Source organism: Salminus brasiliensis, chromosome 9 (assembly GCF_030463535.1).
Source record: "Salminus brasiliensis chromosome 9, fSalBra1.hap2, whole genome shotgun sequence".
NCBI lineage: Eukaryota > Metazoa > Chordata > Actinopteri > Characiformes > Bryconidae > Salminus > Salminus brasiliensis.
In genome coordinates, this window is record NC_132886.1 from 17279289 (window position 1) to 17296835 (window position 17547).

At 42.4% G+C, this 17547-nt stretch overlaps 1 protein-coding gene across 5 annotated transcripts in view; it reads right to left on the reverse strand.

Moving 5' to 3' along the window:
- pcdh7b (protocadherin 7b) overlaps positions 1 to 17547 on the reverse strand; it is a 162615-nt gene that overhangs the window by 121566 nt on the left and 23502 nt on the right. Inside the window, exon 2 of one of the 5 annotated variants that reach the window (XM_072687611.1) lies at positions 15273 to 16858. The exons of the other annotated variants lie outside the window; for them this stretch is intronic. Coding sequence (XP_072543712.1) covers positions 16847 to 16858 — 12 coding nt within the window. The 3' untranslated portion in view covers positions 15273 to 16846. Of the gene's footprint in view, positions 1 to 15272; positions 16859 to 17547 lie in introns of those variants that run through there. 5 annotated transcript variants of the gene reach the window in all.

Here is a 17547-nt window from a genome sequence, read left to right on the forward strand (position 1 = left end):
GGAACCGAACAGCACCGTGCTGAGAGAGAGGGTTGGAAAGAGAGAGAGGGAGGGAGGGAGAGTGTAGATAAAAGAGAGGCAAAGAAAATGAAAGGAAAGCAATGAATTAAAAGAAGGTGAGAGAGACAAAAACGAAGAAGGAAAATTCTAGGCTTTGTATTTGTTTTTGTGTATAAAGCAAATATTCCAAATATTATATGGATATTATATTACTGTATTTGTACAGTAATATACAGTAAATTATATATATATGTGTATATATATGTATATATGTATATATATATATATATATATATATATATATATATATACAGTATGTACAGCAATTAACAGTATATTCTTACATATGCAGTATATATAGTAAGATACTGTTCATTATCGTACACTATATGTCAAAATGTTTGTAGACACCCTTTCTAAACGAATGCATTCAGCTACTTCCAATGTATCCAAAGCTCCCACAGCAACTGCGTTCTCTGGAATGACGGTTCATCATCAATACTGTTGGAACAAGTTAAGGGATGAGTTCGGGTGTGTGTATGTGTAACATCCTGAGAGCAATCAAATCCTTAAAGCTCCAAAATCTAGTAGAAAGCCTTCCCTGGACCGTGGAGGCAGTTATTCCAACAAAAGCAGGATAAACTCTTCATTTTAAAAGAAACTAATTGAGCAGGCGTCCCAATACTTTTGTCCTTATAGTGTATATGCAGTTCTACAGAAATATTTAGTATAATTTGGTTAAGCAAAGGCTTACAACAGTTCCTAAAGGGTAGGAGCGCAGCGTAAACTTATGGCCTGGCGTAACCCCATCTGACAGCACTTCTAAGTGCATGCACTGTTTTGTTATGCTACGTCTTGTTAAATCCCTTCACCCCAGGTAGCCCAGTGTGCAAGTCTTGCTCTTTCTTTGATGTTTTAACCACCAGAAGCTCTGGCCAAGGTTTGCGACCACCTGGCGAGATTTGTGCGAGGAGTGCTATTGCAGCTTTCCTGTGCGCTCGTCTAATTGAGTAATGTATTATAGTGAAAGAGGCTCATTAAAAGCCAGCTCTGGGACTAAAATCGCTGACTTATCCACAACTTCCATGTGCGAAAACGTATTCATGTAGAACGCTAATAAAGTGAAAATGAGATTGTCTCTGATCAGAGGCAATTCGTTGCCAAGGCACCAAGTATGTTTGTGCTGCAATATGAGACAGTGAGATTAGTTTGGTGTGTTTGGAGAGAGCATTTGTGTGTTTGTGGAAGTGTGTGTGTGTGTGTGTGGGGGCAAGGGATTCTAGCTTTTTGGTTTGTTAGTTTATTAGGTAGGAAAGCATTGTGTGGGTGTGTTTGTGTGTGTGTGTGTGTGTGTGTGTGTGACTGTCTGTGTGCAAATGAGCTCTGCTTTCTTGCTCTGTGTGGGGGTGTGTGTTTGACCAGTGTGAACACACCTGCCTAGGATGTAGGCCTGTAGGCCTTTGGTGCATATGACCACATATCCAGTGTTTGTGTGCATGCTTGTGTGTATGTGTGTGTACTTGCTGCATGATTGTGTGTGTGTGTGTGTGTGTGTGTGTGTGTGTGTGTCAGCACCATATGCCCCCATGTCCCTGAATGTTACCTGCCTTGTGAGAGGAAGCATCATGCGAACAGACAGAAGCAGAGAGGATCAAAGAGAGAAAGAGATGAGGAGGAGGCGAGAGAGAGAGAGGGAGCGAGAGAGAGATAGAGAAAGAGAGCGAGAGTGAGAGAGAGTGGAGAAAGGTAGAGGAGGAGAAAATGCCTCAGGCTCAGAGAAACAGCTGCTCTCCTCCGTTCCCTCTCTGCTTCCCCCGGTGCTCCACACCTACGGAGGCCCATGCTGGATCCCCAGGCTAGATTAAAGATCAGGCCAGGCTGTGTGTACACGCTGTGGGCTCAGGCAGGTGTGGCCTGTCCCCTGATACCTCTGTGTCATTTATCTATGCTAAGCCTCTGGTCTTTCGTGCTAGTGCGCACTCCGTAGGCAGCGAGGGGGCCACAGCTGTTGAGCACGCACTTCAAAATGTCTCTAAACACTGCAACTGATACAGTGAGCCGGACAGAGTTACATCAACGGCGAGGATACTTCCAGGATGGTGAGCAAAGTTAAATACTGCTTATACAGCCCATGAAAGTAGAGCATGTAAACACTGTACACAGCTTTCAAAAGGAATCATTTACTCTCTATAGTCCGTATATGGTTCAGATGAGGAAATTACACCCGTTTTGAATGTGACCAATAAAAATGCTCTAAATTACTCTGGGAAAAAACTCTTATTATACATTGACTTCCATTAAAAGTTAAGAACATGTTTGCCTTCTCCTGTAAAGTCAGCAATTGACAGTTGTGTTTTAGGATGGACAACTTTTTGCACACCACAAGGCCACCAATCAGAACTGAGATACTGACATTCTCAGTCTGAGATCCAATCAAACATAAGAGCCTCAGTCTTAAAAGCACAGTAACAAAAGTGACCTGGCAAAAAAATGATACAATGATGTTCTGTGATAATGACAATATGGGTCTTTTAACTGTGGTCACACCAATGGACAGTCCTTGGACATTATGTTCCAAACCATGGAATGCGAATGTAGAATTTGACATAGAAAGTCCAGCTCTGAATGTCACACAACAATCAGCTTTATTTCTACTGCTTCATCAAATCCATTCACTGATTAGTTCCCCACAACATATAGTGCATCTCTCAAACACATCCAAAACACAGTGACATCTGCAATCTGTGTCAATCCCCACACCGTTCTGCAGATGATGTAGACCTGAAGCTGTGTACCAGTCACTCTGGCGGACCGGATATCCCGAAAATTTGTTGAACAATTACCATACTGACTAAACCTAACATGACTAATGATTAATAGATGCTGGTAGCCTTGTTAACACAGAATCACTGGCTATATGAGTTAGCTGATGTATGAATCAGTTCACCGCAACATTTTGCCTTTTGTTCTGAACTTTAGAAAATTGTACACTCAGGTTTTTAATAAAAGATACTTCATATAATATTACACTTTATTTTATATAATGCACATTATTTAAAAGAAGAAAAGGTTAAGGTCAGTACATTGTTGTATTGATTGTTCTCTATTTTCTATGTACAGTAATGACACCTCTGGGGAGACTTGAAAAGGATTGCTGAAGAACTCAGCAAGAGAACATGTATCCTCTCCAGATCCAGCACGATTCTCCAGCTATGTCCTTTATATATTGATAGAAATGAACTGTACAGCCTGTAAATACACACCAACTCACATTACTGAAAGAATATCAGGGCTGTTTCAAGGCTCGTGTTTGTAATTTTGAGACTAAACATTAACGTGTCAGTGTAGACAGTGTAGGCCATTCCAGACTTCATGACTGCGTTATTCTAATAAAGCCCTCTGCTGTGAAATGGATGAGAGACTGAGCGAGTTACAGAAAAATGGCTTTTCTGACAGCTCAAGACCAACCGATGCACGCTAGCCAAAGCGTTTCTTGGGTCGACAGCTTCGACACACCAGCCGTTTGGAGGAGAAAATGGACTTGTCAGTTGAAAGTGTCTGGAATTTGCTACTCGTATCTGAAAACGGACGAGAATGAACATGTAAAAAGCCAAAATGCAACTGGATATATAAGCGGGAAAGGTGTTTTGAATGGAAAACTACATTTGTTTGTTTATCAATACATGTAGGACCTATGGGAAATAAAGACGATGTGTAGGATATTGATGATGGCTGTAGGATGATGATTAGGAACAGGCCCCAGGAGTGAGAGAAGATCACTGTATTGACTGTGGTTCAAATGAATACACATAATTGAGCATGTGTATCACCAGTTTAAATGGTATGCAGTAATGGCTTAGACTTTACTTAAGGTACTGTTTTGTGCTCATAAAGAAAACCAGTACCGCAATCAATGGGGTAGAGGAAAGCCACAAATAGTTCAAATGTTGAATGTTATTGGATCTTCTTGTTAGTTGTAGAGCCTACAGCTGAAACTTTAGATCAATATCTTGCGCAATTGCACAGAAAACGTTGACTCTGAGTTGCATGCCCCCATCAGCGGCATATTTGTTGCTCTTTTGAGATTCTCTAGAAACTGTGGCATCCGTGCTATGTCGTACTATTGCTGCTTGACAAGAGGAATGCGCTTTTGATGCCAGCTTACAATCCCACACCAAGATACCACTCATTACTAAGCTTTTAACATGCTGATTAGACACCGAGCTGCAGCTCACACACACACACAAACATTCCCCCACGCCGTTGTGAATGCTGTTTATACACACAAGCAAAACTCGCTCCCTTCACTCTCTCTGCGTTCCTAAGACGGCAGCCCCAGCTAGCGAGGACCTCCGCGTTCCACTGAAGTGTCTCTGAAATGGATGGTTCGCGGGGAGATTTACTGAAGCTAAAACATATTAAGTATGTAATAAAAATACTCTGGCAGCAGATGAAATGTTTCTGGTCAGGGCGGTGGGCTCTCCGAGCTGATATTGGCCAGTGTGTGCGTGTGTGTGTGTGTGTTGATGGCTTTCCAGGGCCGCTGCATGTTCGGAAAGAGCCTCAGCAGTTGCCCTACTTTGAGCCATCAGCTACAGCTACAGTACCTACATTTTACAACATTTTAGAAAATCTAGGTGCCAAAAAAGAACAGCAAAAAAGATGGCTTGTCCGTGGCAGTGCTTCATCGCTCTTCCTCGTACTCTTACCTTTATAAGAGTATCTTTCCCATATGTGCTAAAAAGACTCTACCCCCCCCCCCTCTTTTCTTGCTTCTGTGTTTTCAGATTTACATCAGCAATCATCACTTCTGGTCCTGCCTGAAGCCTCACTTCGAACACCCTGTAGCAGCCGAGAAAGGCTACATTTCTTAGACCTTACATTATAGAAGTCTGTTTCAAAGGGAAGGCCCCTTCGTATACAGCCCATATATACAGCCTAAGTCTATACCACACAGTCTGGTTAGACTGTTCCAATAGGCTACCAAGAGGAAGTTTTCATAAGACAGTCCTACTGAGTACCCGCCCTCCCTCGGCTGCAGCCTAGGCTTTGAAACACAGCTTGTAAATTCCATCTCTCCCTTGTTCTCAAGTCACCTGCCTTTAACTCAGCCTTTTCTGGCCATTCTAGCTCCTCTTATCAGAGAGGTTCTGGCTGTCTAGTACAAAGCAGAAGCCAGAGTTCTCTGCGTCTCCTTCCACATTATCATATGCTGATGACCTGCTCCCAACACAGTATATATAGAAAAGGCTTGTTTTTTGCCCGTTTGCCTGTGTAGGGACTTTATGTATACACTGTATTTGTAAGGTAAGGCTGGAAGCCAGCTTTAAAAATACATAAAAAAACAGCTTTCATCTTCTACCTCACAAGTTCTGGGGGGAGAAGTCCTGCTTCTGAATCTGCGGCTCTCTCTCCCCTCACAATCCCTGGAGGAGAGTTGGTTCAAATGTTTGTTTTCTTTTAATAAAAATAACATTAATTAGAATTGCTGTTTAATGATTGTGCTTTCGTTTGTTTGTCTGTCTCTTAACAAGGCTCCTGTGTGGTGGGGGTTAGTAATTAGTAATTGCTGAGAAGGCTAAAAAAGGACAGGAAAGACTTGTTTTTTTTTGTTCTTCTGTTGTTGACTCGTATCCTCTCCCCTGGGGCCATGGTGTCCACGTGCTTACAGTGATTAAGGGTGCCGATGTCGGCTCTACAGAAGAAATACTTATGCACATGCTTTCGTAATTCCCTTTTTTACGACTTTTTTGTTTTGCGCAATTTCTTTGTGCCAGCTGACCTTTAGTGGAATGACTGTTGATTACAGAATGTGCCGTATAGCTACTCCAGCAGACACACATACATACATAAACACACCTATGTTAGTGTTACTGTATATGTGAGCTGTTCCACTTCCATATTACAACAGATCTGATTTAATGAAATATTATTGTACTGAATTGCTATCATTTTATTTTTTAATTGGCCATCCACATTGCAACTATTGCAATATTTGAGTTTACTTTTTTACCCTATTATAATAGATTCTGAATAAAACATGCAAATTAAAAAATAGTGCTTTCACAATTAATACAAGCATACATCTTTTGTGCAACTTTCAGAGCCAAATAACTGTAAGAAAACTTTATGTATTTTTTCCTCATCTTTCTCCAATATGTGACTGTAGAAATGCAGCGCCCTTTTTAAAGCTCCAAGTGGTTCAATGGTCCAGGACTAAGGTGACCCGAGAACCAGAGGATCGCTGGTTTGAATCTCGGCTCATGCTACCTACCATCAGTAGCCGGAGCCCAATAGAGCACAATTGGTCTTGCTCTCTCCGGGTGAGCACACTGATGTCTGCTAGCCAGAGCTGGCTACCTGACACTTTTCTCAAAACGTGTTGGTTGCCCGGTGTTTTTGCATCAGCAGCAGCTCGAAAAGAGCCAGTGGCTTGTTGCGCATGTGTTGAAGGAGGCATGTGATGGTCCTCGCCCCCTCCCAGTGTGGGGCTTTACATGTGATAGGGGAAGGGTATGCCAGTTACCCAACAAGAGGGTTTTGTAAAAAATAATAAAAAAAAATAATACAAGTAGCAAGCTCTTGCGAATATTGTGAGAGTAACTTAATTAATACTTCATTAAATATTGAAAGTAATTTATCATTTTTTTTTAAAATATTGATTTATCGATTTGTTTGAGAATTTAAAAAGTTCATCTCTAAAACCTAGTTTCCAATTAGTTTGTTCTTTCAGAAACTTACAGGCCCCCAATCATCATGCATCATACATTTCTACACATTTACTGAAAATCCTTAAAAATACTGAGACAGTGCAAAACCATGAAATTGGTACAAATTAAGCAATGAGGCCTGCAGCAACCCCAAACAAAGGCTGCAAAATCCTGCTGGGACTTACTGTACTAGTAGCATTACTGAGCTCGAAGTAGTGCTACCCTTAATACTAGACCCAAATCTAACCCCAATCTAAACTGCAAGTTAATCTCCATACCAGACCAGAACAGAGTTCCACAAGGGCGCCTGGCAACAGGAAATGTAACTTTGGAATTGGATATCTGAATATCAGATTGGAATCTGATTCCCTCAGACCATACTTCCCTCAAAGAAGCCTCAGTAGAGAGCGGTCACTCCTGCATTGTCTTTTAAACACATTGTAATTTCCTAGAAATAACTGACACCTCCAAAGATATGGATATATGTGACATGGAGTAATATGGAGTATTTGGCTTTTTGGTTCTTCCAAACAAGTTACATTACAGAATGGTGACAGACCATGATTTATTGACTTGCTTTTCTGCTTTTCTACCACTGCAGAGTCATTTGGTCCTCATAGAGTGCTAAAAACACAAACACGAACAGACAGACACACACACACACACTCTTCTCTGTGGTTCAGACGTCGGGGTCTTGCAGAGGTAAACGTTGTTTGTGTGCTCATGAGCTCCACATTCCAGTATGGAATTTATTTCATGCAGCTCTTGTAAAAACACAAGATCATGACCCTTTTATATTCCACGAGCGATATAATTCACATTACACACACACACACACACACACACACACACACACACACACACACACGTGTGAAACCATCATGGTTCTCAAAGCAGACCTGATTTTGTCATCCCATAAAACAAGCTCCATAACAATACTTCCCCTCCCGAGCGAGGATGAAAAGAATGTCTTCTCTACATACATTGTTGTCGATCCAGCCGCTCATCTGTGTGTAAATAACGTGTGTGACTAAGCTGAGAAATAGCCGAGATTTGATATTTTCAGCAGCTCTTTGGCTGCAGAACGGCTACAGAATGGCTTTGGGCTTCTCTTTCATCACTCCGCTATTGTGCCCACCTGCAGTAGGTGGGTGGTGGAGCCGCTTGCGTTCAAAAGCAACCCATAGAGGAGCGAAAGAGCAGAAAAAACACACATACACACACACATCCATATACACTGGAGGAGTTCCTCCTTATCACCACTCCCTCCGCTCCCCAGCCCTCTGCACTCTATCGTTCTTTCCATCACCCTGTACCTTCCTGAGGAACATGGCATCCCTCGTTTCTCTCTCTCTCTCTTTCTCGCTCATTCGCTCGCTATGGCAGAGGAAGCAGATAAGCGAGGGCTTGAGCATAGACATCAGGGCCAGCTGGACCAGGTTTGGCATGGTTCAGAGTTTGTTTAAAAAAAGTGTTCTTTATCAGGGAAGGAGAAAACAGGAGCGGGAAAAAATGAACAGATCCTCAATTTGTCTCTCCTCTGATGGCTTAGGCCCACAGCCGAGGACTGGAACATTACAAAAGAGATTAAAGAGGAGAGGAAAGAAGAGATGGAAGGATGGAAAAAAAAACAACAAGTATGAGCAGAACAGTAAGTACTGCTGGAGAGAGAGAGAAAGTGTGAGAGAGAGCGATGTAGAGAGAAAAGAGAAAATCAGAAAGAGAGTGAGGCAGGGGAATGTTAGAAAATGAGTAAGAAAGAGAGCGTATAAGAGGTAGACATTAGAGAAAGAGAGAAAGAGAGAGAGAGAGAGAGAGAGAGAGAGAGAAAGAGAGAGAGAGAGAGAAAGGGACAAAGGGGAAACAGGAAATCAGAGAGAGCGAGAGAGAGGCTGAGAGAGTAACTAAGGGGCAGAAAGTGAGTGAGAGAGCAAGACAGAGAGAGAATAAGTATAGATAGGGTAGAAGATGAATTAGAGAGCAAGAGTGAGTATAAGTAAGGGGTAGAAATTAGAGAGACAGATAGAGAAGAAAAGGGAAATGAGAGAGAGTGTAAGTAAGGTAAGGAGAGAAGAGTAGAATGAGAGAGATAGAAAGTGAGACATAGAGAGAGAGAGACAGAGAGAGAGAGAGAGAGAGAGAGAGAGAGAGAGAGAGAGAGAGAGAGCGAAAGACGAGAAAAAATGAGGAGAAATCAGAAAGAGAGAGAGAGTGAGGTAGGGTGGGGTAGAAAGTGAGTGAGAGAGAGGTGGAGGTGTTTACAGTGAGTTCACACATCTGCATCAAACTAGCTGACACATCTGGTGCTATCTCTGCACACACACACACAGGCATCCCAAAAATAACTAATCAGAAGGAAAAAGGAGCAACCACCGCCAAAGCTAAACCTTCCTCCGCCATCTGTCTCAGCACGGCAGAAAGAAATACACAAACGCCTTTTTTAATTTACTCTTGGAACACACCGACAAACGTGATGTTTTTCCACCTTCCATCAAACTGAGACAGAAAACTGAGCTTTGGCAATATGTTTCTGCGAGTACCTGAAAACCTGAAAGCACACTGTTGAGTGGCTTGTCTGCAGAAGTGAGAGGACAGAAAGCAGAACGACGGAAGAGTGAGCTGGCCAGGTGTTTTGCGTTAGCTGAGCTTGGCGGACGCGCTTGTTTACGTAAGTGTAATATATAAGGCCGGTGTTCATAAAATCGATGGCGATTAGGAGCGTCCAGATGAAGAGGGGAGACTCAGACAGGTGCCTGCAATTAATGGAAATCCATACGCCATCACCGGCTCATTACGAGCAACCGTAAAAAATACACAGACTCACACTCCAGGGATGCGTCGTTTACATAGCGGAGTGATCTACGGAGAGGAGGTTATAGAATCATGTGGAGCCACTAACAGAGTGATAGAATCAACACCTGTAGCCTTTGTGTCACACCGATATGGTGTTTTACACAGGGTACAGGTGTTTACTGACTCTAATATGACCACTTTCAGCTTAAACACATAATTATGTGTCATTTTTCAGATCATTAATATGAACTGAATCCCAGTTTGCATTGTTAGATATAGGCTGTCCATTGTACTGTATGGAAAAGTGTGAGGTACAGTGCTCATCATTCAAACAGCAAACTCCTCACAGACAGTGGCCACATAGAGGATTGCACCTACAACCCCAGGTCCCTGGAGCAGTACAGCACACACAATACCTTTCACTCAATATTACACTAATGTTTGACCATACACGATATGGCAGTGCTGATGTGAAGTTGATGAAAAGCTGTAAAAATCCTTCATCTGCTTTGTTGCCATGTTTCTATTGTAAAGTAATCCAAAAATGCACGATTAAAATGAAGCATTTTATTGCACATCTCACAATGTAATTAACTATATAATTACATAATTACATTTGAATAGAATAGCAAAATGAAAGGATTCTCTCTTGACTTTTGACTCTCTTGATATCTCTTGACAGGCAGGCAGAGAGAAAGAGAGTGAGAGAGAGAGAGAGAAAGAGAGTGCGAGAGAGAGGTATAAAAATAACGCAGTCTAGCAGAATATGAGGCTAATATGGAGCTATAGAAGGCAAGAAAAGGCTGATGCAGAGAAAGAGAGGGAGAGCGAGAGAGAGGCGGGTGGGAGTAGAGGCACACTAGGGATTGAAAGCAAATGTCAGTGTCATTTGCCATATCCTCATAATGCTCTTTGGGCCAGTGTGAGGGTGGAGACAGGCTCTAAATGGAAATGTACATATATACATATGCAGGGTCTCCTCAGACAGGGTCCAAGGGTCTACAGCTCATCGTAGTGTGGCCAAGAGAGAGACAAACTTCAGCAGTCTTAAGCCATACTCAAAGAGAAGAAGAACCATTACTTCAGTAAGTTTACCTAGAACTGCTGTGGAACGTCCTACTACGTCCAGCACTGTTCAGCTTAGAAACCGAGGCGTGTTAGACTCTTTTGTTCTAGAAGAACAAATAATAAACATCAAAGACCATAGGTGTGGCCAGTCACAAAGTAGCACTGATGGTGGTCAAACATGTAACAAACGGTGAACTCAAACACAAGAAAGGGGACAAGAATACATATCGATGACCAACTGAGCAAAAAGCACTGGCACTTAGTGTTCTCGTCCACGCGTGTTTAGCTGCACATGCTATCCTACTCTCAACACTGGTGGCATTACAAGATGGAGGCGTTCAGACTAGTGTCCAGACAGATCTTACATCTTAAATACATGGAACTCTGGAAATAGAACTAGCTACTCCTCACACCTGGCCAGCAGCAAATCTAATGGGATCTAAACCCATTCAGGACAGAACCACACACGCTGGCCTCATCTAACTTATGAGTGTTATTGTGCACCAGTGATTGGAGCAAGCCACAATCCACTCTAATGCTCAGCTCAGCTTCTATCATTTGATCTATTACATTTCCAAGCACTTGCTTTCAGTGCTTCCAGTCCGTAACCGCTGTGGTTAATTGTTTCCATTGATTATTGCTTTGTTATTCTATTGTTGTAATAACTGTATTGTAATTATTCTAATTCCATTGTGTCTTTGATTTCCTGGAATACTTTGATGTATTGCAAATGAAGCGTCTTCTTCGATATAAATAAAGGTTTGAATAAATGAGTTTAAATAAAGGTTTGAATGAATGAATGATGGAATCAGTGTGTGTGTATGCATGTGTGTGTGTGTGTGTGTAGCTAACAAGCATATGAATAGAAATATGTATGAATAGAAATGAGGCGACAACCTCAGAATGTATTCAAATGCATTGACACACTGTCTGTGTGTGTGTGTGTGTGTGTGTGTGCATGTGAGTGTAGAATTATGCTCTCCATTTGACAGTACTGGCTGGTGATCACTTAGACACTTTAAAGGTTTACCATCCACACGGCCCTTTCCCAGCCCTTTACACACACATACACACGCACGTATGCACCCTAAAAAGCTCCCGAGGGTCCGAGGGACACTTACATAACTGCGGGAAACCTTCTTCCACTAGTCATCCAAGTCATTTGGAAATAAATATATAAATAAAAATGCGATCTGCTAAGCGGCCTGCTCCAAACGTCCTCAAGACACTTCACGGGAGATTATGCATTATAGAGCTCTTTCCGCTCTCTCTCTCTCTCTCTCTCTCTCTCTTTTTCTCTCTCTTTCGCTCTCTCTCCCTCTGCCTCTCTTTTTATTTTCAGGCCCCTATTATGGATCAAAAGTATATTCTGATGCATGGATTTTAATTAAAAAAAGAGCATCATAGATATTAAAAATGTATGATTGGAAATTCGCCTCTGGTGTCTTCCTCTGTCTCTTCCTCTCTCGCACTCTGCTGTGTGCTCTCTCGCTCTCTCTCGCTCGCTCCCTCCCTCCCATTCTTTTCATCTATCGCCTGACTTCTTCTGCATTTAATATAAAGAATCATTGTTGAAACAGAAGGCCAGGTCTTTCCTGATGGTTAATTAGGTTTCCTCTGTATTGTACAAAAGAGCTATCTCCAAAGGGTCTGCTTCTGGGGACAGATCAGCCAATTGAACTAGTTTAGCAGAGAACAAGAGAAGCAGTGGGGGTAGTTGGTGTGTGTGTGTGTGGGGGGGGGGGGGGGTTAAAGCAGAGCAGAGAGGACGGCACAGACGTGTAGAGCGAGTGTGGTCTTGTTTTTTGGTTGCGGCTGACTGAAGTTGAGTTCTCCGGCCTCGGGGCACGCTGCAGTGTCCGTGCGTGTGAGAGCGCTTTGAGGAATGTCAGGTTGCTGTTATCCCGGGAGTGGCTGCAGACTTCCGTTTACTGAAAACATGTTTGCTGCTACATGCCTTGAAACTAACCAACACCTCAACGGATGACAGAGACCACATCAAACACACCAACAGACAATTGATTGCCACTTTTGAGGGAGGGTGAGGGTCATTTGAGCTGGTTAAGTGAACATGATGACACACACAGAACCGCTTCTTACTGCATTAGTGTTATTTGTGTGTATTCCACTGTTAATGCGTTATACTGTATATCTTTGTTGTCAAATTCAAAATGTTAATTTTCCATATTTGTCTTTTTCTGCTTTTTGACAAAATCATGTTTACATTTTATCAGAATTTCATGATGAACAGACCAATAGAAATGCTCCAAATTATTTGGAATTACATAAAAAGTTCTTAAGGTTTTTTCACGATATGATACAAGGCTTTATATATATATATAAATATATCAGCCATAACATTAAAACCATCTGCCCAGCACCATGTAGGCACTAAGCCAGCTCTGACCTGTCATGGCATGGATTCCACAAGACCTCTGAAGGTATCCTGTGGTATCTGGCACAAAGATGTTAGTAGCAGATCCTATAATTTTGAGGTGGGATGCCCATGGATTGCATCACTGAGCCTTGGGCGCCCATGACCCTGCCATTTCGCCATTTCACAGGCTGTCCTTTCTTAAACCACTTTAAGGTAGGTACTGACATCTGCACGCTGGGACCACCCCACAAGACCTGCCTGATGTTTTGAAGATGTTCTGAGCCAGCCATCGCAATTTGGACCATGTCAAAGTGTTTCAGGAACTTGCATTTTTCCTGCTTTCAGTGCCACTTGCTGTCTTATTTGTACATCCCACCGCTTTGACAGGTGCCATTGGAACCACAGCGCCTGTCAGTAGTTTTAATGTTGCGGCTGATCGGTGTGTATATATATGCAGAATCTGGTCTACCAGCCGCAGCCTCGGTGTACCTTCTGTGAACCCCATGTTTATACTGCTGACATGTGCTTTTCTAATTCCATTTAAGTGAGTGTGTGCTTGTGTATGCCTGTCCCACACTTCATACAAGCCAAATATCCCAAGTCTATGTGACATATATCCCCATTCTCAACTAATCCTCTCTCAGACATAATGCAACCGACGGTTACAGCCGTCAGCGAATGCCTGCGGTTTATTTGGTGATTGCTAACTACCAGGATAAAAGGCTAAAGGTTAGCAACAATTAAAAACTCAAAACTATCAACAATAAAGTTTCCACTTGTAATAATTAGGATAGGCAAGGGCAAAAAGGGAAGGGCATTTTACCCATCCTAAGAGAGCAAGGCCTATTGTTCTCTCTGGAATTCCTGAGGATTGACCCTGTGATCTCCTGAAGATAGGCTCTTGCTATCTTACATGTCTATGTCAAGGAGCCCCTAGAGCACATTGTGATTAAGCTTATTAATGTATCAATAAGCTTTAAATAATGGAAAGAAGCCTATGCCAAGAACCATTCTTTAAAAAGAAGGTTTGTCAAGGCAATTTATTTAGTGAAGGCAATTGTTATTCGTAACTACTAGAATGCTTTTTGGGTCTTTGTCTGGTTAAGCGGTTTCTTCTCTATAAAGGAAACCCTCTTGTAGCTTGAAACTTTTAAATATTGGTTCTCTATGGTAGGGGTACTACCACGGGTTTTGGGCCCTGTAAAAATATGACACTGGGCCTCACCCCTCTAACAATTCTGCCAAACATAATCTGTTAATACATTTTTAGGGCCCCTGTCAGTCTTAGGCCCTTAGAATCTCCCTAATCCCCCCACCCCATACAGCGCCCCTGCTCTATGGCACCAAGAAAGGTTCTACTATTCAAAGATTTAAAGGCAAAGAACCCTTACTACTACACAGAACCCTTACAGTGTACAACTGAGAAATCCTGTTCCGAGAAATACCCTCCAGAAATACGGATGAGAGGCAAAAAACCAAACTGAAATGCAACCACACCTGAAGCACTGCTTCACAGCTTCACTGAGGAAGAGAGAGAAAGTGAGAGAGAGAGAGAGAGCACCACAGGCCACAGCCGCAGAAGACAATAAGACAGGGGAGGTGACAGTGGCAGGATTGCAGCTTTTCGGCTCTTTTGCACTGCCTCTGTCTTGCTTTCACACCAGCGCAGGGAAGGCGCAGGCCCTGTGTTTCTGCCTTTCAAATCTGTCAGTCCCTTTAGTACATCTGCCCAAGACACACACACACACATGTGGACACGCACAAGCTCACACGTAGGTCTTGCGTGCCACCGCTGCTGTTATTCTTGTTGTTATTTTTGACGTGACAAATGTGGAAAGAAAAACATGTTTCGTGTCGAGGTGTCAGCGCTGAACGCAGATCTCCTCTTGGGGCATTGGGTATACATGAGGGCTATGGAAGAAACACACACACACACACACACACATCAATGACATTGTGGTGTGGACAGTGTGGTGTTTCCACCTTGTTACAGAATCCACAGCTCCTTCCCTCTATCCCTCTATCCCTCCGCTCTCTCTTTCTCTCGCTTTCTCTCTCTCTCTCTCTCTCTGTCTTTCTTTCTCTATCTATACTTACAACAGCTTTGGCCATGTAACCTCAACGATATAGCCTTACTGGCATGACCATGTTACATTACAGTGCTGTTGAATTCCTTGAACTCTGGGTTTATTATTTAGTCTGTTTGGTTCAGCATATCTTCTGGAGTCCCACAGGGTTCTATTTTAGGGCCTTTGAAACTTCATGTTAATTATGAGGGCCATTTAGTTATGAGAGAAAAATTGAAGTGTGGGCTTAGGGGTTGAAAGCTTTTAATTCTGCTTATCATACATAAGTATGTGAATCAGTCAGTCCATACAAAATAGATAATCATATACATTTTACTATATATTTAACATTTTATATTTCTATGAATATCAAAAAATACTGCCAAAAATATCACCATCTTATCAATGTGCACCCGCATTCCTTCCAGTTGTGACATTCTGTATGTATCTGTCAGTCAAAGTACAACAGCTTCTTGTTTTCAGAGAGTTCCTCTGATTGACCTGTCCGAGTTCTGCCCAGAAAAATGTTCTTTCACAGCCCTTAAAATGGTTCTTTAACGGTTCTTTAACAATGAATAATTCTTCTTATCAGCTTCTTCCTGGTCAGGGTGGATCCAAAGCTTGTTAGGGTGGGTCTACATCCATTGCATGATACCACACCTACTCACTCACCCCTAGGGAGGGGCAACTCAGCATAGGCAATTCACCTACCTACCATGGTATGTTCTATGTACGAGAGGGAACCCATACAGAGAACATACCAAACTCCTCACAGGTGAAGACTGGAACACACACTACCTGCTGCACCACCATGCCACCCCTTATATAGAACCAGAAACACTCAAAGAACCATTTGCATGCAGAAACTTTTCTCTGAATGGTTGTGTTTCTTCTCCATGATGGGAACCCAGTTGAATATAGTCATTTTAACCCATTATGACTTTTACTATACCCTAAGGGTTACTAGACGGCAACTACATGCAAAGCAATGAGTTGTTCATAAGTTATAAAAGTGAGTAAATATAGTCAGCCACTGGTGGTTCCAATAAGTTTGAAAGATTGAAAAAATTGGTTCTACATAGCAGCAAAATGGGTTCTACGGTTGTGACAAGTGAAATAACCTAACTTTTGGTATTTTTTGGTACTGTATGGAACCTTTTTTGCTAAGAATCCTGGACAAGATTTACAAAATGTTGACCAAATATATAATTCAACCCAAATAAGAAATGGTACTAGAAGGTGTCCATCATAGTGAAGAGCCATTTAACCAGGCACAGAACCACTAAAACCTTTAAATGGTTCTTCGAGTTTCTTGTCTTTCCTAAGGAACTCTTAAACAACACCCTTTTCAAAGGTGTAGAGTAGCATTCTGCAACTGAAAGGCCAACTTTTTGCCGCAACTCTGAACAAAGATACAGTCTATCATTGGGTTGAAAGGAATTCATCATTCTTGTCTACACTTGTGGGCGGAGCAAGGACAGGACAAGTCAATTCAGCATTTAACAAAGAATTTGTCTGGGATACTCTTGTATCTTTGGCAATAGTGCAGAAAGGCATAGTCTCTCGCTCTCTTTATTTCCTCTCTTCTCTCTCCTTCTTCTCTCCTTTGTCCACTCACTCCCATTAAACACACACATCATCGTCATGACTGCTGGTGATTCAGTTGGGGGGGTGGGTGGACTTCGGCCCTTGTCTGGCTTCTAACCCCGTGAGCCCAGTCTCTTTCTCCCTCTCTCTCTCTCTCTCCCTCTCTGTTCCAGCCTGCAGTGTTCAATTCCAGCCTCGCTCGCTCCTCCCTGCGGCCCAGACTGCAGCTCCTAATCAAACCTCCTCTACTGCAGCAACTGTCAGAGCGAGAGAGGAGGGGAACGGAGAGAGAGAGAGAGAGGGAGAGAGAGACGAGTAAAGGTTTTTAACAATGTGCGCTTGGCAAAAGCATATCGGGGGTGTTTGGGCCGAGCAGTTGCATCGACGGATTTCCACAGAGAAGAAACAGCTCAGCCTCCTATTACTTTGCTGATAACTCAGTGTGTGTGTGTGTGTGTGTGTGTGTGTCTGAAAGTGCAATCTGTGAATACATACATTTTCAACTCATTTTCATGCATAGTGCTCAACCAGATTCTATTTGATCAAGTCTAGATGTGCTGGAAAATCACCTCACCCACACGCCCAAACACACATACATACATACACACACACACACACACACACACACACATTTCCTTTTAAATCTGGCTGACCATGTACACATTGCTTTGCTTTAATGCATAAGCATAAACATAAACATATTCTTTTTTCCCCATTTGGACGAATATTTACTCACATCTACATGCACACACACACACACACACACACACACACACACACACACACATACATTCAGCAGTGTGGAATTAACTAAGACACCAAGCTGACTCATCAAATGATAACTGCAATAGTACACTCAATATACATGAAATACACACACACACATATTGACATGTTCACACATCTCAACCCATTCATTTATTCAACACAACTGAATTAACAGAAA